The following is an 18541-nucleotide window of genomic DNA, read 5'->3' as shown; positions in this document are numbered from 1 at the left end:
TTTCCTCCTCCGGCTGGTATGAGAGGACATGGCTGGATAAGGGTAATTTGTCTTTTCACGTGCATTATTTGCAATATACTATGAATGTTGAGAGTGATGTCCAAAGGTGGTTTTAATTATGGCCTTGTCTTTCAACTCGACAGTTTCCACTATGAGGTTGTCCAACACTGGTGCAGTGACTAAGTGGTGAGCCCTGATGAATCTGCCAATAAGTTTGTAGGGCAGTGAAACATGTTGGCTATGGGTATTGGTATGCGATGTTAAGCTACCAGCCTTCTTAATTCACCAGTACACACCATACCCAGTAATAAAATTGTAACATTGGTGTGACTGCTGATTTTAATCACTCTTTTTTGTCATATCAAGGAGCAATTCCTTGGATGTTCTTGTCCTGCACCTGTCTTTTTTGCACAAACACGCATGGTTTTGTTTTGGACACTTGGTTTTATTTTGAAAAGGAATGGCGACCAATGATGAGAAAGGGGTAAGAAATTGGTAAACATCTGCCAAGTGCCCCGAGGGTGTTCGCCCGTGAGGCGCCTTCCTCTTCACCACTCATTTTTTATGTTTGTCTTGTTCTAAGTGTGGGTTTATGCACGGTCTCAGTTGAGCAGTCATAGGGGGTTGGGTCGAGTTGAAAGCTGCCCGGATTCTCCCCTTTTTTATGGTTACAAATAATGATTTGTTTTGGACGGATAGGCACTTGAAGAGCACACCCAACTTTATGTAGAGTAGGTGTGTGGCCTGGAATCTAATAGTATATTTTCCAGCAGACAAAATTAGGATGCTCCATTAGATGAATGCTAACCCACGTCCAGGGTACTGGGATCTTTTCGTATTGATGTTTATTGAGTGGAGGGCTATCCCTACAGTATCCTTATTTCCCTCTTGGCTCCTTATTGTATTACACCGTTGTTATACCCGGCCTTGTTACTGTGCTCATGCCCGGGAGTTCTGAGTGCTGCACTCTTTTGGTCCAATCCAACGTCTCTAGGATGAATTGAGCCCAGTTTTTCCTGATCTTCTTCAAAACTCTGTGTGGGAGAGGCAGTGGAAGAAAGGCATACCCGAGACTTGAGCTCCACTCTAGGTGGAAGGTGTCTCCATGCAAAATGGGGCTTGAGCCCCCTCCGGGTGTAACTGCCATTCATGATCTGCTGGGTGCCATAGGCTGAGCTTTTTAGCCCTGGCTAAAGATCCTGCCAGGTCGTTCCCCATCGGAAAAATCACTTGGTAGTCCAGCCATTTCCATAGACACGGGCCAGGACTCCACCCCACCCTGCTCGTTGCTCTACCATCTCTTCCAGATAGCTTCCGCAATCCAGTAGTGACACATCCGTCACAACTGTCAGATCTGGGTGGGATAAGTGGTTGGGCCTGCCACTGACTTAACTACAATCTAGTAACCATCACTCGAGATCTTTTGCTGTCTCCTCCGTAATCTGAATACAATCCAACAGATTTCCCTGATATTGGGATTTAAGGTCCCACTGCAGAGCCCGCTTGTGCCATCTGCTATACGTCACCGCAAGATGTAGGAGGCCAATAATCCCAAAAGCCTCAGAGTCATCCACACTGAGATTCAGGACAAAGGCAGAATCATCGGGATCGTAGCCCAATTTTATTAACTTTCAATTCAGGGGCAAAGGCCCAACATTGTACTGTATCCAGAATGGCTCAGATGAAAGAGAGCATGTGTAAAGGAGTCAGGTGTGACTTTGGCTAATTGATAGTGAACCCCAATGATGTTAGGAAGTTCGCCATCAGCTGAAGGTTTCTGATGAATGCCTGAGGCATGCACCCCTTTAACAGGCTGTTGTCGAGGTAGAGAATACTGGTACCCCCAACCTCCGTAGATGGACACCCAAGAAGCACTGGTGATGCCAAAGGGAAGCATTGCAAACTGAAAGAGTTTCTGGCCCACCATGAACCTTAGGTAGCGCCTGTGGGCCTGCAGTGCAGGAATGTGAAAATTAGCATCCTGCAGGTCCAACACCACCATCCAGTGTACATGGTCTAGGGCAGACCGGACCTGGGCTAGTGGGACCATCTTGAATTAGTCCTTCTGCAGGAAGGCTTTTATAGTGTTAAGACATAAAATAGAACAAAGGCCTTTATCTTTTTTGGCACAAAGTCGTAATGGGTGTAACACCCGGTCCTTGCTTCCAAATCTTTAACCCTCTCTTTGGCCCCTTTAGGCAAATGGGCCTACAGTTCCGGTAGTAAGACAGATCGATATCCCTCCATTGCTGTCCTGAAGGCAGTGGAAGGTGCAGCAAGGTAGAAAGGAATGTAGGAACATAGCCCAGAACGACAATTTGGAGACCCACATGTCTGTCGTGATGGCCTACCACCCTTGGAAGAAATATAGTATCCTGGCTCCAACAGGGTGGTTGTGTGCCGTCATGGACAATCGAAAGTGGTTTTACAATTAGTGCCTCTGTAGGGGAAGGGGACTTAGCTGCACGTTGTCCTTGGTTACCCATTGAAAATTGTTGGTGGAGATGCCTTGTGGGAGCAATAAGGCCAACAAATGTGCTGTGGCTCTACTGTTCTTGAGATACTACAAGGTGAGTCCACACTACTGTGTTAGCATGAGGAGTGCCTGTCCTGGACATCTGTCAGGCTGTACGTGGGCATTGATACACTTGGGTGCAAAGCTCTACTACCTTGACATTAAGGTCCATAGAGAGGGTCATTTTGCCCACTCGGTCTTTCATGACTATTTTTTTCAAGCCAGTTCACAGAGCCAACGCCTTGTGAGGTACTGGTGTAGTATGTATTCACAATGTGAGGAGTTTGCAATTTGGAATATCCCTAAGAAGAACAAGTTTCTTACCTTTGATGATGATATTTCTGTTGTATACTCTAGATAACTACCGACCCTCCCAACTACCTGTTCTGTAAACTGGATTCTTTTCCAATCTTAACAGGTCCAAAGTCTAGAGATCTACACTGGTTATTCCAATCTTCCAATAGGATTTGCTTCTGGGGACATCTAGAAAACAAGTGGTGACAGTGCCTATAGGTTAGGGTGACCAGGTCTTGAGAACCACACACCGGGATATTTTGCAAACATAGAAGGACTAGAATTTTATGTCAACGGTGCTGTGCAGAATTACAACTCTTATCAGCATAGAAGCACAGAAGCAGCACTAAGAAAATAAAAAAAATGTAATTTCTAAAGCCAGCATTAACTTTATAGGAAAATATGGGGACCTCTACTAAACAAATGGGTTTGCTACACGTAGGGAAAGAACAGAAATATGAGAAAAAAACAATAGCAAACATTTATTTAACAAATTTGCCTTTTAAGGTGCAGTAATGGATAGCCAACAAATTGATGTATGAAAAAATATATATATTGATTCTATTTTATTCTCATTTCAGTATTTTTTGTTTCTTTTCTGTTATGGTTAAAATGTTTCAACTCATAAAATGCATTTTATATTGTTATTTACATTTCATATTTATATTCATGATTCTTAAAACAAAACTGATACAAATGATGATGGCTAGCGGCAGAATAAGAACTACGTGCGTTTCGGCACTGCTGCCTTCATCAGGAAACCGTCTTTTAGCATAACTAGCAAATAAGAGAGAATATGATAACACAAATTAATCAATATGTACAGAACTTTTACGCACCTAAAAGTGAAAAATACCTAAATTTTATAAAACAATATACACATAATGTCTTATCTATATAAATACAATATAATTTTTACATTCATAGTGGACGGCAAAAACATGTTTTTTACTTTTATTATTATTTTAAACATGTATTTCAAAAATGAGAATAAAATAGAATAAAAATATATATTTTTTCATACATCAATTTGTTGGCTATCCATCACTGCACCTTAAAAGTCAAATGTGTTAAATGAATGTTTGCTATTGTTTTTTCTCCAATTTAAAACCAGCATTAAACCTGTTAATTAAATGTCTTACTTATAACAGCTGCTAACTAGCACAACTTTAGAACCCCCAATAAGTGCCTCTCATTGGTTTCAGTGGACCCCTTCTAAAAACCGAGACATTAGCCTAAATTACCAAAATCTCCCGGGACAGCTAGTGAAAACCCATGACTGCCTGTCCAAATCCGGGGCGCCTGGTCACCCTACTATAGGTGGCTCTTACATGCGGCTACACTTGTCAAGACTTGAGCGGAGTGGTGTTGGCACGGAGCTGCTCAATGCCACCAAGACGCACATAGGGGAACTAATATTAAAGTTTCTGAATCCAGAATGACGCCCAGGAATTATTCACAATGTGAGGAATTTAGGGTTAGATAGAGTATCAACCAGAAAGGCTATAGTTTAAATGTAGGATTTTAATGAATGTTGGAAACTGTCATGTTATATATAAAATGCTTATTTTGTATTTTCTGTCCCATCAAATAATCAGTACTAAGTCCCTGTGTTGTATCGGGAATGCAAGCGTAAAACAAAACTGACTAATGCCGACTGTACATCCAGCTCTACAATTTAAATATGGCCTTTCAGCATTTCGAAACAATAAAATTAACTTATACTGTGACCATTTTACAGAGAGAATGATATGGAGCACGCTATCCAAATTCCAGAGGCTGTGGTCAACAAGGTACGTTGCTGTTTAATGTAACGTCATAATTTTCTTGATCGGAATCACAGCCATCCATTATGTGCTTGACCAGGGTCTTGTGACGGGATTCATAGTTCTTCTCTCTCATTTCCTTTCATTTAGTTTCATGCAGAAGTTTACTTTGACCACGGTTTACAAAGTTATGTGCTTGTGGACCAAGGCAGTGAAAATGGCACCGTCATCAATGGAAACCACATCCTGCAGGTGAGCATTGCCTTGACCACAACTGTAAAGCATCACATTTACATGCCCTAGCAAAGTATCCTTAATGGTCAGTCTGCTGTACATCTCTTTACATTGATGCCACCTTCATCCAGGTGTTTGTGTCTATCCCTGTCCTTACTGGATTTGCGGGAACCATCGAGTGTTAATGCTGCATCCATAATTACCAATGCAACTGAGTAGGTGATTTCGGGGCACAGTATTACAGCATTACTGTAGATCGGGTCTGCCAAAAGAGCTTATTATGCTATATGAAAATCATCCCAATTACCTAATCTTATTAGTGTTGTAATAAGGACCACATTAGACAAGATTACTTTGGTGGGCACCCTATGCAAGATTACTGGCAGTGGTCACCTCAATGCAGGTTTGCCAGCAATGATCACTTCATTGCACTAGCAAGGCAGGGTTGCGAGACGCAATGTAAAAAAGGATTTGTCAATTTGTGGTCCCTTTACATGGGTTATACATAGCATCCATGTCTTCAATACTCATGCCACAAAGGTAATAATATTAGTTATAAGTCTCCCCCAGTACCACCTGGTTTATCACTTAAATATCAACTTAAAATATACTTTGGAAAACAAACCATTTTTCTCCAAATTTAGGTTTATTAGGGCTGAAAATACACACATTTCCATTCCCGATGCATCCTTTACAGTTGTGGTATACATATATTAATTCAGTCAAGCAAATGCTTAGAATTTAGTACACTAAACTGCTCACAGCAGAGCTACTTAAAGGTAGCTAGAACGCTGCTAGAAGCTCATGAGTAGGCTGTCCGGTTTTAGGTTTAAACCTATAATAACTGTTAAAACCATACCGGAAGGGAAATGGCCCTCATCAGTGTAAACATATAAATACTGAAAAAAAACCTGCACAACCACAAACTGAATGCCATTCAAAGATAGGAAAAGGAGAGTGAAAGAGTAATTTTTATTTCTTCCTAAAGGGGCCAATACAATGTAACTTTGTTATATAAGGTAGCAGTAAGGAAGACTAGGCTAACATTATTCTGCATGAGTTTTGTTGTTTATGGATGTCACAGAAATATTGTTTCTTCCTTTTTTAGTTATGTGGTCTTTAGTCTAAAGATACAGGGGTTAGAAGCGTGTTTTAGGTGTTTTCTATTTATTTTATAAACTGTATAGAATCAGGAAATATCAAAATCATATTCGATTTTTTGGCTATGTTTGAGTCTTTCACTGACAGGAAAAATTTAGGTTTCGTAAGAATTTTTCCCAGTATGTACCATCACATTTACCCACAGAGAATGAGTAAAAAAAACTAGATACATCAGCCTCCTTTTCCAGTGAGTCAGTATTGATAGTAGGTGAATTGCCAAATGTCCCAGATTTTAAACATTCAATGCAAGGTATAGTGACAGGTATATGTGAAAAGAGTGCAGTCACAAAGCATCTGGGATACTGGTGAAAACATGACACCAGTCTTTTGGAAAACATGGAATACAGTGTCACTTGAAATCCTGCTGCAAAAAGTTCTTACCAAGTTCAACACAGATTGTAGTGATATTGTTTGTATTTACAGTGATTCACCTACTTATATGAAAAAGTTGTGTTATCACCTTCCAAAATTGATACCTGAGTGGAAGTGCTTCCCTGTAAGAGATCCTTGCCACTTGTTAGACGGTATGCTGAAAGCATTGTAACAATCTTCGGAGTTAATTAACAATGCGACTGACTTTTTAGTCTATTCTGGTGCACTGTTTTGTTATGCACGGAAACTAAAATGCTAATATTTCTCTATTTGTGCATTGTGTGGCATCAAAGAAAGAAAGATCCCAACTGTGTCACTCAGCTGGTAGTTCTCAATCCTAGAGGCCATTAATGCTATATTATCCATGTGGCAACCATTAACAGAACTTTTGCTGAATGATGATGCCAAAGGCAATAAATGTGAGGATCTTTGGTCACATATTTATAGTGATTTGAAAAAAAATACACTCTTCTGCATTTTCTGATTTTTACAGGAAAACAAATCTGCTGTAGTAGACATAAGAAAAAAAATTAGAGTCTGAAAACACCCTTATCTACCTAGTGTTCAGCATAATTGGTGTAGATGTGAAACATCTCCTTGGGAGTAGGCTGGGCAACACTTTTAGTGACTTTGGCACTGGAACATGTTCCATGTTAGAATGCTTGCCACTTGGTAAGCGAAGAAATGTTGAGGAGCAATTCAGGAACTTTTATTCTACAATCTATGAGAAATAGCCATTCACCAACCATGGCATTTGAAGTCAATGAAGCCTCACTGTGGTAATCTGCAAAAGTTATAGATCCCTTCAGAAAAGGGAAATTTTCTCCAGAGTTTCAAAAGTGCTGCCTCATTTTTGACCACTTCAATAACTCTGAAGGCAAATGCGCCCAGTTCAACGCACATCTTGCAGAACCTGTCGCAGAGGATCGCAATCTTCAGGCGCACCAGTATTGGCATGGAAAGTTATGTCAGTGGCCAGAGTTAGCAAATTGTGTACTGGCTATTTTGACGTTGCCTGTTTCAAGTGCCAATGTTGAAGAGGGCCTTTTCACAAATAAAACTTTACATGGGAAGAAAAGAGTGAAGCGTGCATGACCAAAGACTCACTGAAGAAGTAATTTTTTATTTTATTTTTTTTAAACTTTTTGTCCTCATCAGCCTAGGTCCACAAAAGGAGTAAGGAAACAGAACTCCTAGGTCTCCCTGAACATAGCACCCTCCGAAGCCCTTTTGTGTTCAGAGCTAAGATGGGTCACTCTATACCTTTCTTCTATTACTCCGACCATAGGAACCCCATCAAATGACCAGACCCTCTCAAGACCGCCACCGGGGTAGTCAATCAAACATGGTATAAAGGCCTAATCATATGACAATAGTTTACATTACAGGAGCTAACCATTCTACTTTATTCGGGGACGTAGCTTTAATCTAATATTTACAGATTTCTCTGCGGGCAAGCAATATTAAGTAAAAAATAAATTTTCTTGTGTTTTGCGATATTGTTTCATAATTAACTGGAAGCCCAAAAAAGACAAGGGAAATGCTTACCTGGATCAGTTCTCCAAGTATTAAAAATATTGTGTTACTCACATCTGCCAAAAAACTCGTAATACCGGGCAATTCAAGAACATATGTTCATCTTTACTTTTCTCTCCCCACACTTAGACATCTCGGCTTAGCGCCTTTTGCTAATTTTACCAGCTTATATGGCGTCTAATAGACCCGGTGGAGACAAAAAAGGTGGTTCTAACTTAAATTTGCGCCACGTACTGTGGAGTATAACATGTTACAAGATACTTGCCATAAGTCTATGGACTGCTCTCCCGGCAAGCTCTTTTCCCACAGTGTTGCTGGCAGAATAAAGTCTCCATCCGAGCACTCCACTACGCTCCAGTACCATCTTGACACCTCTTTTCCACGGGATCCTTCCGATTTTATTAAGGATTCTAGTACATTAGATTATCCTGCACCTAACCCATCCAAGATGCTCCAACTTTTAATTTGCTGGTATTTTAATTTTGATAGTTGCCCAACCGCTATCTCCTGGGCCTCCTCCCAGGAGATCAGTACTCCATCCACCATCAATTGACCCCAGTTGTTTATCCCAGCATCTTTCAAGGAACGAGCCAGGCAGTCCTTTGACCATTCCGGGGAACCCGGAGAGTCCCAAACAGGGGCCATACTACTGTAATAGCTCATATTGGAGTCTCTCCTTATTTTTTTACCAAGTTAATGCAAAACTTTGCAAAGTCTTGAGCCTTACTTTTTTAAAATAGCGAGTTTCACCATATATATATATATATATATATATATATATATATATATATATATATATATATATATATATATATATATATATATGAACTTTTGCTTGCCTCCTTGTACATCGGATAACATGGCGTTAAACATTCTCCCAATATCCGAGCTATCTGGCTTATTTCATAAGCATTTTCCTCCTTTTAATAAAAACACCCAGGCATAATGACACAAATCCGGGAGTCTTAGCCCTCCTTTATCAAACTGTCGCCTAAGCTTTTTCCAGGCAATTCTCCTACCTTTCAACGCCCAGATATTTTGGATTGGGATTTTTGGAGCCAAACTTCCTTAAAAGCCAATGGAATATTTTGAAACAAAAACATAAACTTTAAAGGACCGCAATATCTCCTCGTGAACTCCCCGGCTTTCACGAGGAGATATTGCGGTCTATGGACAGGTACACGTACTCGTGTATCCAGATACCAAATTTGCTGTATCTCGTTCGACGTTCCTTTTGAAGAAGATTTACCTACACGATGATAGGTTCTTCTAACTGATCTTACGAATTATTGAAATACTTGGAATTATTATTTTTGTCAAGACTTATTTGTGACTGAGCCCTGATGAAGTCTGTTGATGCGGGGATTGGCATCAGACGAAACACGTGTTGGCTGAAAGACAATTAAGGACAATTGTGAATTTGATTGAAGAGATAATACCATTAAAAGAGATTGGAATACCGGATTGGTGGAATTTTCTCATTACAAGACAATACTGTGGCAAAAGACTTTACTCCTGCACTTGAACATTTTGGAATATTATGTAACATTGGTGAACTCACGTTCTATTGATTATAATTGTGGAGCTCAGAGAGATACTGCTTTGAATGTCAAATTACCCTGGAGATCTGGGGTGTTTTGGTGACTGTCTGGCAACCAGTACCTTTCTCTCTTCGAGTTCACACTTCATATTTTCCTATGTTGTAATACATTCCCTTACTTAGAGCTGTGCGCCCGATCTTTGACTTGGTTGCCTAATTTGATTGTTGTTAAAACTATTAGAGATGTTACCATTCACCAAAACCCTGGCTGTCGGATTCTTATATAAAAGAGCTATTGCCCTGCAGAAATTTCCGCCCAAATTAGAAAGCTGTAAAATTTCCAGCAGATAAGACCAATTAACCCCGATCAAATGCTTTAGTCGCATCTACCGTAATAACTGCTAGTGGTATTTTGAATGTAGTTGCTATGTCTGTAGCACCAATTAAGTTATAGGTTAATTCCTTGATGCCTCTGCCACGCACAAAGCCCTTCTGATCCTCATTTAGCAACTCGTCTAGTGCTCCACTCAGCCTACATGCTAATAACTTCGTAAAGCTCTTGTAAACTGAGTTAAGCAGCGAGATAGGCCTGTAAGAGTCACAGCGGTTAGGTGGTTTATCTACCTTGAGGATCAGAGTGACAGTGGCGTCATTCCAAAATTCTGGTATCTTCTTACCCCCTTCAAAAATCTGAGTAAACAATCTAACCAATACTGGGACAAGAAATTTCTCCAGTTTTTTGTATATATCTACCGGGATACCATCTGGTCCTGCTGCCTTATTTGCTTTCCCGGCTTTAATGACATTTCTAATCTCCAAGTCCAGAATTTACCTATACACCTCTTCCCTTTGGGATTCAGGCAGCTTATGGGGAACTTCCTGACCCAACCACTCTGACACTTTCTGTCCCTGCGTAACTAGATTTTCCGAGTACACTTCCCCAAAATGATTGATCAAAGCCTCTTCTATATCTTCCCTTGACTTAGCTAGGTCTGCTGACCCATCCAACTTTAGTTCTTTAATAAAGTTTTTTACTTGATAATTTTTTATCTTCCAAGCGAGAAGCTTGCCACAATCTTCTCCATAGTTAAAGTGGGCCAATCTGCACGCTTGCCATCTCTCCTGCCCCCCTTCTTTCCAAAATGCCTGCTAACTCAACTTTAAGGACCTCAATAGTAGCAAACCCGGACTCCTGCATTTTTTTTATCCTGAATCTTATGTTCTACCAACTGGATCTGATCTTCAATGGCAAGAATTTCAGTCCTCCATTGCTTATTTTCATGGGACTGGAGAGATGTTATCCTCCTTCTTAAAAAGGCCTCATATGAATCCCATACTATGCCTAATGGGGCACTATCCAAGTTCTGCTGAAAAAAAATTGAGATTCCACCCCCAATTTTTCCATTAACGCCTCATCGGCCAACAAGGTTTGGTCAAAGGTCCACCTTCTTTGGTGCACCGACTTTGGGGGAGCCAAACCTAGAACCTTTTTTAAAGTGGTACCCAAGACTCTGGAACTAAAAAAAACCCTACCTTGGCTTCGGGGCATCGAGTCATTTTGAGCCTAACAAATATCAGGTATTGGCAAAATCCTGTGAGGCCGATAATTTGCTCTGCTCAGCACCCCCAAAAAAACAAACGGCAGAGCTGGAAGAGGGAGGTTTGCTTTTCCCTTCAGACAACATGGATGCACGGGTTCTCCATACAGAAATAATGAATGATAAAGCTCCACCGGAGGCTCAGGATGGTGCAGAGAGGGAGAGCCTGGCGTTAGACACTTGCCATACCCAGGCGCTGCAGAAGCCCCAAGAAATGCCACAAGCCCAGTCGGTTTCGAATCTTATTAACCTGCTAACCATGGAAGTTAGGAATGTGTGTAATGTGTAGGCATTTATATAGCGCACTGCTACCCGTAGGCGTCCTGGCGCTTCGACCGCTGCGAAACCCTTCCTGGCTTCCCTGAGAGATGGTCCCTTAATGGGTATCTCCAGGGTGAGACCAGGCATCCCCGGCGGTCTGGGGGGCCGTTAGTGAAGATGAGGCAAGCTAATGCCCAGAGTTGCCGAGTGTGATCGCTGATCAGAGTGGGCACCGAGGCGAGAGAATTATCGAGTCCGCTGACCCTGGTCCAGAAACCTGCCGCGCCGGGAATCGAACCCTGGTCCCAGGCCGTCCTCTGCTCTCGGGTCTGCCGCCTCTAACAAGTGAGCCACACTACTTAGATTTGAAATCTCTGAAAGTAATCAAAAAGAGATTAGAGCTCGCCTGTGATAGTCTGGAGAAAAAATGGGATGACATCACAGGACATCGCAGCTAGAAAGCTCAGTTAGAGATCTAACAAAACAGATTGTGGCCAACTCAAAGGAGATCATGGACTTAAAAGGGAATGAGGTTATATTGAGGGAAAACTAGAATCTATGGAGAATAATCAGAGGAGAAACAATCTCCACATTATAAAAAATCCCGGAAGGATCAGAGTGGGAAGATATCAAGACCTTTATGGCGCGGTTGATTAAATTGGGAGTGCATATGGAATGCTCTGAAGAAGATCTGGTAAAGGATATGCAGAGGGTTCACAGGTACCCCTTCCGGTTAAATCCAAAGAAGCCAAAACCTAGGAGAATCCTGGTTAATTTTCTGACTTACTACATAAAGGAAGAGATATTATCAAGAGCTTTAAAACAAAAAAACCTATCGGTAGACGGAATCAATTTTAATATTAGATCAGATGTCTCCCAAATTACAGCCAACAAGCAATGGGAATTTGGTAACCTGATTGAACCTTTCAGAAAATGGGGCACGACGGCTCAGTTAAGGTTCCCTGCTAGTCTGAAGGTGATGCATAATAATAAAATACAGACCTTTCGGAGAGTAGATGAAGCTGAAGATTTCCTCAGATCTTTATCTGGCACTACTGTGAAGTAGGAAGCTGAAGATAGTTTCTCTTGGGTCTTTTCCTTTCTGATTTCTTCTCCGATTTCTCCTACGAAGTCATTATCCCTATATCCCTTTATATATACGATGTTATGTAGTATATTTCCCTTCTGTCCTGCTCTGTCATATTTTTTTGCTCTAATTTTTTGTACTTAATTTCGTTTAAGAGATCACTTATTTCACTTTTTTTTAGTTATTGTAGCAGTAGCTCTCCAACCTCGGGAAGTCTCCTTAAGGCTTAGGCTATGAGGGAGAGTAAGGAGGGTTTTCCAAGGGAGAGGGAGGGAAGGGCACGTGTGAAGGCACGGGTGGGGGAGCATGGGGAAAAAATACCCAAAAATATTTGTCTGGGCATGGCCAAGCTGGCGACCTAGGAGGCAGCAGAACCCGGAGGCTCCTCGTATCGAACCCTCCCCAGGGCCAAATATAGCATAAAATCCCCCCTCAGAGCTGATGTTGGTGGGGAAGTTGGAGGAGTCCACGGAGTCGGCGCTGAGAGCAGACCTGAGGCTCGAGCGATGCAGAGGGAGCAAATCGTGACCCGCCGCCTATTGCTGAAACATGGCGCCCTGACTGGAGCACTGCGGCGATCGCGCCAGAGGTTGGTGGAAGAGCCCCAAGGCTCCCTGGGTCCCACATGCTCGCCAGCGACACATCTGCCCTTGTGACCTGATCGGGGACGTTAGCGGCAGCCCGACTGGGAGGCGGGCAACCAGCAGCAGCTTGGCAGCCAGCGAGCAGCGAGAAGGCCGCAGTGTGCGAGGAGGTGCGAAAATCGATGCCGGGGCTGCGGGGCCCTACCTGGCGCGGATGGGCCCTGCCTCCCCCGGCGATCTGACAAGCACATCCACCGTTTTCCCCTGGAGGCTCCACACAGGCGCCGAGCACCCACGGAGCGGGCAGGACAGAGCATTCCGCAGTGACGATGAGAAGGCAGGGGGCTGCTGCGCTGAGGAAGCTGGGCCCTGATACGGACCCTGGTGCCATTTTGTAAGCACTGCAGCAAGTTCGGCAGGCTGAGCAGCGGCCAGTTGGTGTAGTGGTGGTCCACAGGAGGACGCACATCGCAGGGAGTGTGCCCTCATTGGCGATTGAGGCGGCAGGGGGGATATCGCGAAGGCCTACTTGCCACCACCACAGGGACTGATTACGAGACCCTCCACCAGGCGCTGAAAGTGCGATTAGTGAGCCCTGCGTGTGCCCCAACAGCCTGGAGGGGCTAGCTGAGCTTCATTAAAGACTGGCTGGCGACAGCAGCAGCGAAGGCCCTTTGAGTCCTCACCTGGGGATTTGGCCGGGCCTGGGCTCCCCCTCTGCCCAAAGGACCTTCGGCAGCGGAAACTGTACCATTGTGCGGTGGGCAGAGGCTCGAGGTGAACATCAAGCCCTTGCAAGTCCGCGGCCAGCAGTGGGGTACCAGCACAAATGTGGGCTGCCTGGCTGGGACCACGCGTGGGAGGCTTTGCGGCAGCGGCGTGACGGACCGGCGTGGGATGACAGGGGGCTAGCGGCGACCCTTATTTTCTCCCTTTCCAGACTGTTACACAGATCCCCAGTGAGGGGTGGAATCCATCACTAGCCGCTCACAGCTCCCCCGTGGTCACGACGTGGAGCGCAGTCTCTGAAGCTTTGTACAATCGAGGGGTAGTCAGCACTGACGAAAGGCGAAGGAGCATGGCCAACACAAGGAAGAAGGGGGAACGTACACTCACCGATATGCTTCTCAAGGGCCCGCCCAAAGGAGATAGAGGGCCCTCTTCCCCAGCGGCATCAAAGCACCACACAGAACCGGGGGACGGAGAGGTACCCATCACCAGGTCCTTCCTGGAAACCCTCTTTAACTCACTGAGGGAAGATTTCCTAACGCTAAAACAGGAAGTTGCTGGGGAAGTCCGGGAGATACGACGAGAGGTGGACGTCTTTGGTGAGCGAGTGGCGGCCTTCGAAGATTCGGATCAGACAAGAAGTGAGGAAGTCGAACAACTTCAGCAAAAACTCTGGGACCAACAAGTAGACCTACAAGCGCACGCCGAGGATCTAGAGAACAGATCTCGACGCAACAATATTCAGATCCGAGGCATACCATCTAAAGAAGGAGCAAACATCACTGAGCACCTGCAGGGCGTATTTCGAGAGATTTTGGGAGAATCTACAGACTTTGACATCCGTATTGACAGAGCCACAGAGTAGGGCTGGCACGGCGCACAACCGTTATCCCCCCCCCCCCCTCCCCCAGGATATCCTAGCCTTCCTACCAGACGTTCCACTAAAAGACAATTCTTCGCGAAGCACGCCAAAAGCAACCTCTTCAATACCAAGGTCACCCAGTAGCACTATTTTAGGACCTATTTGCCATCACACTTCCAAAGAGAAAAGCATTCAAACTCACCACGACAGTCCTGCGTGACAAGGGGATCCCGTACTTTTGGGGACACCCCTTACGTCTGATCTTCAAATGGAATGGTACTCTGCACCAGTTGAGATCCCTCCAGGACACCTGCGCCTTGCTAGGAATTCAACACGAGAGGCCTGCCTCACCAGGACCCTCCCAGCAATCCTCATGGGGAGGGTGGCAAAGAGGCGGACGCAGAGGGTCGCCCAAAACGGAACTGAAACCAGACCCAGCTACGATAGCACAGGAACAGGCCCTGGCCGTCCAGGAGGTGTCCAGAGACTCGTCACCGACAGACTGATTTATTTGTATGATGGGGATTCTTTGGCACTGTGACAATGCTGGTCCGGAGGGGGGTGGCGGGCGGGGGGCCAAGGGGGTCACCGCGGCTGTTCGCTCACTCAGGTAACTTCACTACAGGCCTGCGATTCCAGTATCCAGGCTTGGGACTATGATACACTGTTGGGGTCTTCTTGTTGGGGTTAGGGCGGGGGCGGAAGGGGGGAGTTTGGGACTGCGGAATGTGGGGGGAAGGGGCTGGGTGGGACGGGTGGCTTAGTTGGTGGGAGGGAACTAGTGTCCAACAGGGACCGGGGCTCTGGAGAGACGCTCGGAAGGGGTGGCCCCCTTCAGTTCAGGACGTTCCAATACTCAAGGGGCGAGATAACAGGGGCTAAATTACGGGTTATCACCCTGAATGTAAAAGGGCTTAACAACCCCATTAAAAGGAGGGCTGTCCTCTCATATCTAGAGAATTCGGGTGCCTCTATATGTTTGCTTCAAGAAACCCACCTCCTAACCAAGAACTGGCACAGAATGAGGTCTCGCACTTTCCCTCAGCAATTCTTCTCTTCTACTACCGACAAAAAGACGGGGTGGCTATCCTTTTTGCCAAACACTTCCATGGGCACATAGGGGGAAAGGTGGGAGAGATCAAGGGCATGCTCATCGCCTACAATATTAGGGTGGGTGGCTTGACCATGACAGTGGGATCCCTGTACGCCCCTAACACAGGTCAGGAGCACTTTTTTAAATAGGCCCTTTCAGAGACCTTATGCTCCTCGACTCGCTTCCTTCTCATTGGAGGGGACCTTAATCTGGTTATGGACAGGGGGGGCGGAGAGGTCCGGCCACCGCTTCGGCGCTACAGGGGCGCTCCCACCAGACTGGAGGGACTGGCTGTCTCAGAGGGGGTTCGTGGACCTATGGCCAGCTAAGCATCCTGAGAACCCACAATACACGTTCTACTCACACATGCACCACACGTATGCTAGGTTGGACCACTTCTTAGGATCCTCAGAGTTGGTAGAGAAGGTAGAGGAGGTAGACATTACCCCAGCCACCATTTCAGATCACGACGCGGTGGAAATAACGATAAGGGTTCCACGCACCAAAGTACCGCAGGGTAGAGGGAGGTTGCAGGAGGCCCTACTACAGCGTAAGGAGATAGTCCAACAAGTACACAAGCGCATCACTGACTACCTTAAATTGAACGATCAGCCGGATATGCCAGCGTCCGCTATTTGGGGGGCTTTGAAAGCGGTAGTGAGAGAAGAGCTAATAGCAATCTCTGCGGGGGAAATCAAAGAACGTAAGGACAAACGGGACTCGCTCACGGCCAAAGTGACCGAACTGGAGAGGGTACACAGTCGTACAGGGGCTCTTAGAATTTGAAAACAGCTGAAAACAGCCAGAGCTCAGCTGGCGGGTATAGATGTGGACAGGGCCGAGTACGCAGCACTTAGGCGGCGTCACACGTACTATGTAGGTGGGGATAAAACGGGGCGCCTCCTGGCGGACGCACTCCTAGCCAAAGTCCACCGTTTCAAAATTGCGACCCTACATGACGCTCACGGGGAGTTGATACACGACGAGGCTCATATTGCAGAGGCTTTTAGGGAATTTTATGCATCCCTCTACAGTGCCGACCCTCATCTTGATAGTGAAGCAGAGACATACCTGAGCGGAGTAGCCACCACAGCTCTCAACGCGGAAGGTGCGACCTCGCTGGACGCACCAATCAGGATTGAGGAGGTGATCAGCGCAATCTCGTGCCTTAAGCCCCTGAAATCACCCGGCCCAGAAGGCTTCTCTTCTGTTTTTTACAAATTTTTTTTACTCTTAATTGCACCGTTAGTAACCAAACTTTTTTATTAATTTCAAGGGCCGGGCTCCATTCCTTCTGATATGCTGGAAGCGGACATTATTGTGCTGCCTAAACCAGGCTAAGACCCCACTCACTGCGCGGCCTACAGGCCGATTTCTTTACTCAACCTCGACCTCAAACTCTTTACGGGGATTCTCGCTTCCAGACTTGGACCACGTCTACCGGGTATTATAGAACCAAAGCAATCGGGGTTTATCTCAGGTAGACGATGCAGCGACAACACTAAGCGTATTCTCCACTTAATCGATAAAACCCACTTCCCGCAGTCAGACTCCGTTCTTCTTTCGATAGACGCAGAGAAAGAGTTTGACAGGGTGGAATGGGGCTTTCTCGAGAAGATCCTGGTACACTTTGGCATTGGGGAACGCTTCAGAGCATGGATTGCAAGCTGTTATCATCGACCTCAGGCACGGATCCGGATTAATGGGATAGGTTCAAAACCGTTTGAAATCCAGTGGGGCACTTGGCAAGGGTGCCCGCTCTCGCCCCTCCTCTTTGCGCTCTATGTAGGACCGCTCGCGCAGAGGGTGTGGGACATCCCGAATATCTGCGACACCACTTTTGGAGGAGAGCCGCACCCAATCAGCATGTATGCCGACAACATCTTGGCAGCGCTGTGCAATCAGTGCCAGCTTTCTTAGAGGAAATGGAGGCTTTCGGACGTGGGTCAGGCCTTCAGATCAACAAAGGGAAGTCGATGATCCTTCCGCTCGGCAGCAACTCCCATACCGCACATGAGCCCACCTTGTACAGCGGGGGATTACTGGTTCATACGCAGCTCCCATACTTGGGAATCGTCCTCTCCCAGTCCACCGAGCAAATGGTCACTCTGAATTACCCTAGGGCTACCTCGCAGCTCCAAGAGGACCTCAGAAGGTGTCGGAAACAACAATTATCTCTACCGGGGCGTATTGCAGTGATAAAGATGTCCGCACTTCCTGGGCTAATATACATTTTTCAGTCCATCCCGGCGATGCCCCCTACAGGCACCACCAAGACCCTCCAACACTTTTATCTGGGCTGGGAAGTGGTTGTGGATGCGCAGAAGCTTGTCTTTTCAGGGGCCAGACGAGGGGGGAGCCTACAGCAATACTTTCAGGCGGCACAATTGAGGTATCTTGTGGAGTGGTACAGGCCTGAGCCGGAAAAGAGATGGCTGTTTCAAGGCAGGGCAATGACGCAGACCTCACTCTGGAAAATACCCTTTCTCCATCGCACGAACAGGCCTAGATACATTCAGAATTCACCCATAACCCGTACGGTGCTACACGTATGGGACTCAGTGGCAATTAAAAGAGAGCTAGTCAAGTCAAGTCAAGTCATAGAATTTATATAGCGCACTACATACCCGGAGGGTTTCAAGGCGCTTAGGAAGGGGAGGAGGATTACTTGTCAAATATCCACGTTTTAAGTTGCTTTCTGAATGCTAGGTGGTTCTGGGTAAGGCGAAGGTAAGCGGGGAGTGAGTTCCATGTTTTAGCAGCCAGGTATGAAAAGGATCTGCCTCCCATGGTGGTCTTGTTGATGCGAGGTACAGTGGCGAGGGCTTGGCTGGAAGAACGTAGTTGGCGGGAGGGGGTGTAGAAGGACAGTCGTTAGTTGAGGCATTCTGGACCGATGTCGTAGAGTG

The 18541-nt window shown here is 45.5% G+C and overlaps 1 protein-coding gene across 2 annotated transcripts in view; it reads left to right on the top strand.

Moving 5' to 3' along the window:
* The window catches only part of AGGF1 (angiogenic factor with G-patch and FHA domains 1), a 478374-nt gene that overhangs the window by 249647 nt on the left and 210186 nt on the right, over positions 1 to 18541 (top strand). For both annotated transcript variants that reach the window (XM_086949991.1, XM_086949990.1), the window contains exons 8-9: positions 4551 to 4602; positions 4726 to 4827. In XM_086949991.1, the coding sequence (XP_086806117.1) occupies positions 4551 to 4602; positions 4726 to 4827 (154 nt within the window). The remainder of the gene's footprint in view (positions 1 to 4550; positions 4603 to 4725; positions 4828 to 18541) is intronic.

Source organism: Lissotriton vulgaris, unplaced genomic scaffold (genome assembly GCF_964263255.1).
Source record: "Lissotriton vulgaris unplaced genomic scaffold, aLisVul1.2 SCAFFOLD_291, whole genome shotgun sequence".
NCBI classification, from domain to species: domain Eukaryota; kingdom Metazoa; phylum Chordata; class Amphibia; order Caudata; family Salamandridae; genus Lissotriton; species Lissotriton vulgaris.
The sequence above is the reverse complement of the archived record's forward strand: the minus strand, read 5'-3'. Positions and strand labels throughout refer to the sequence as shown.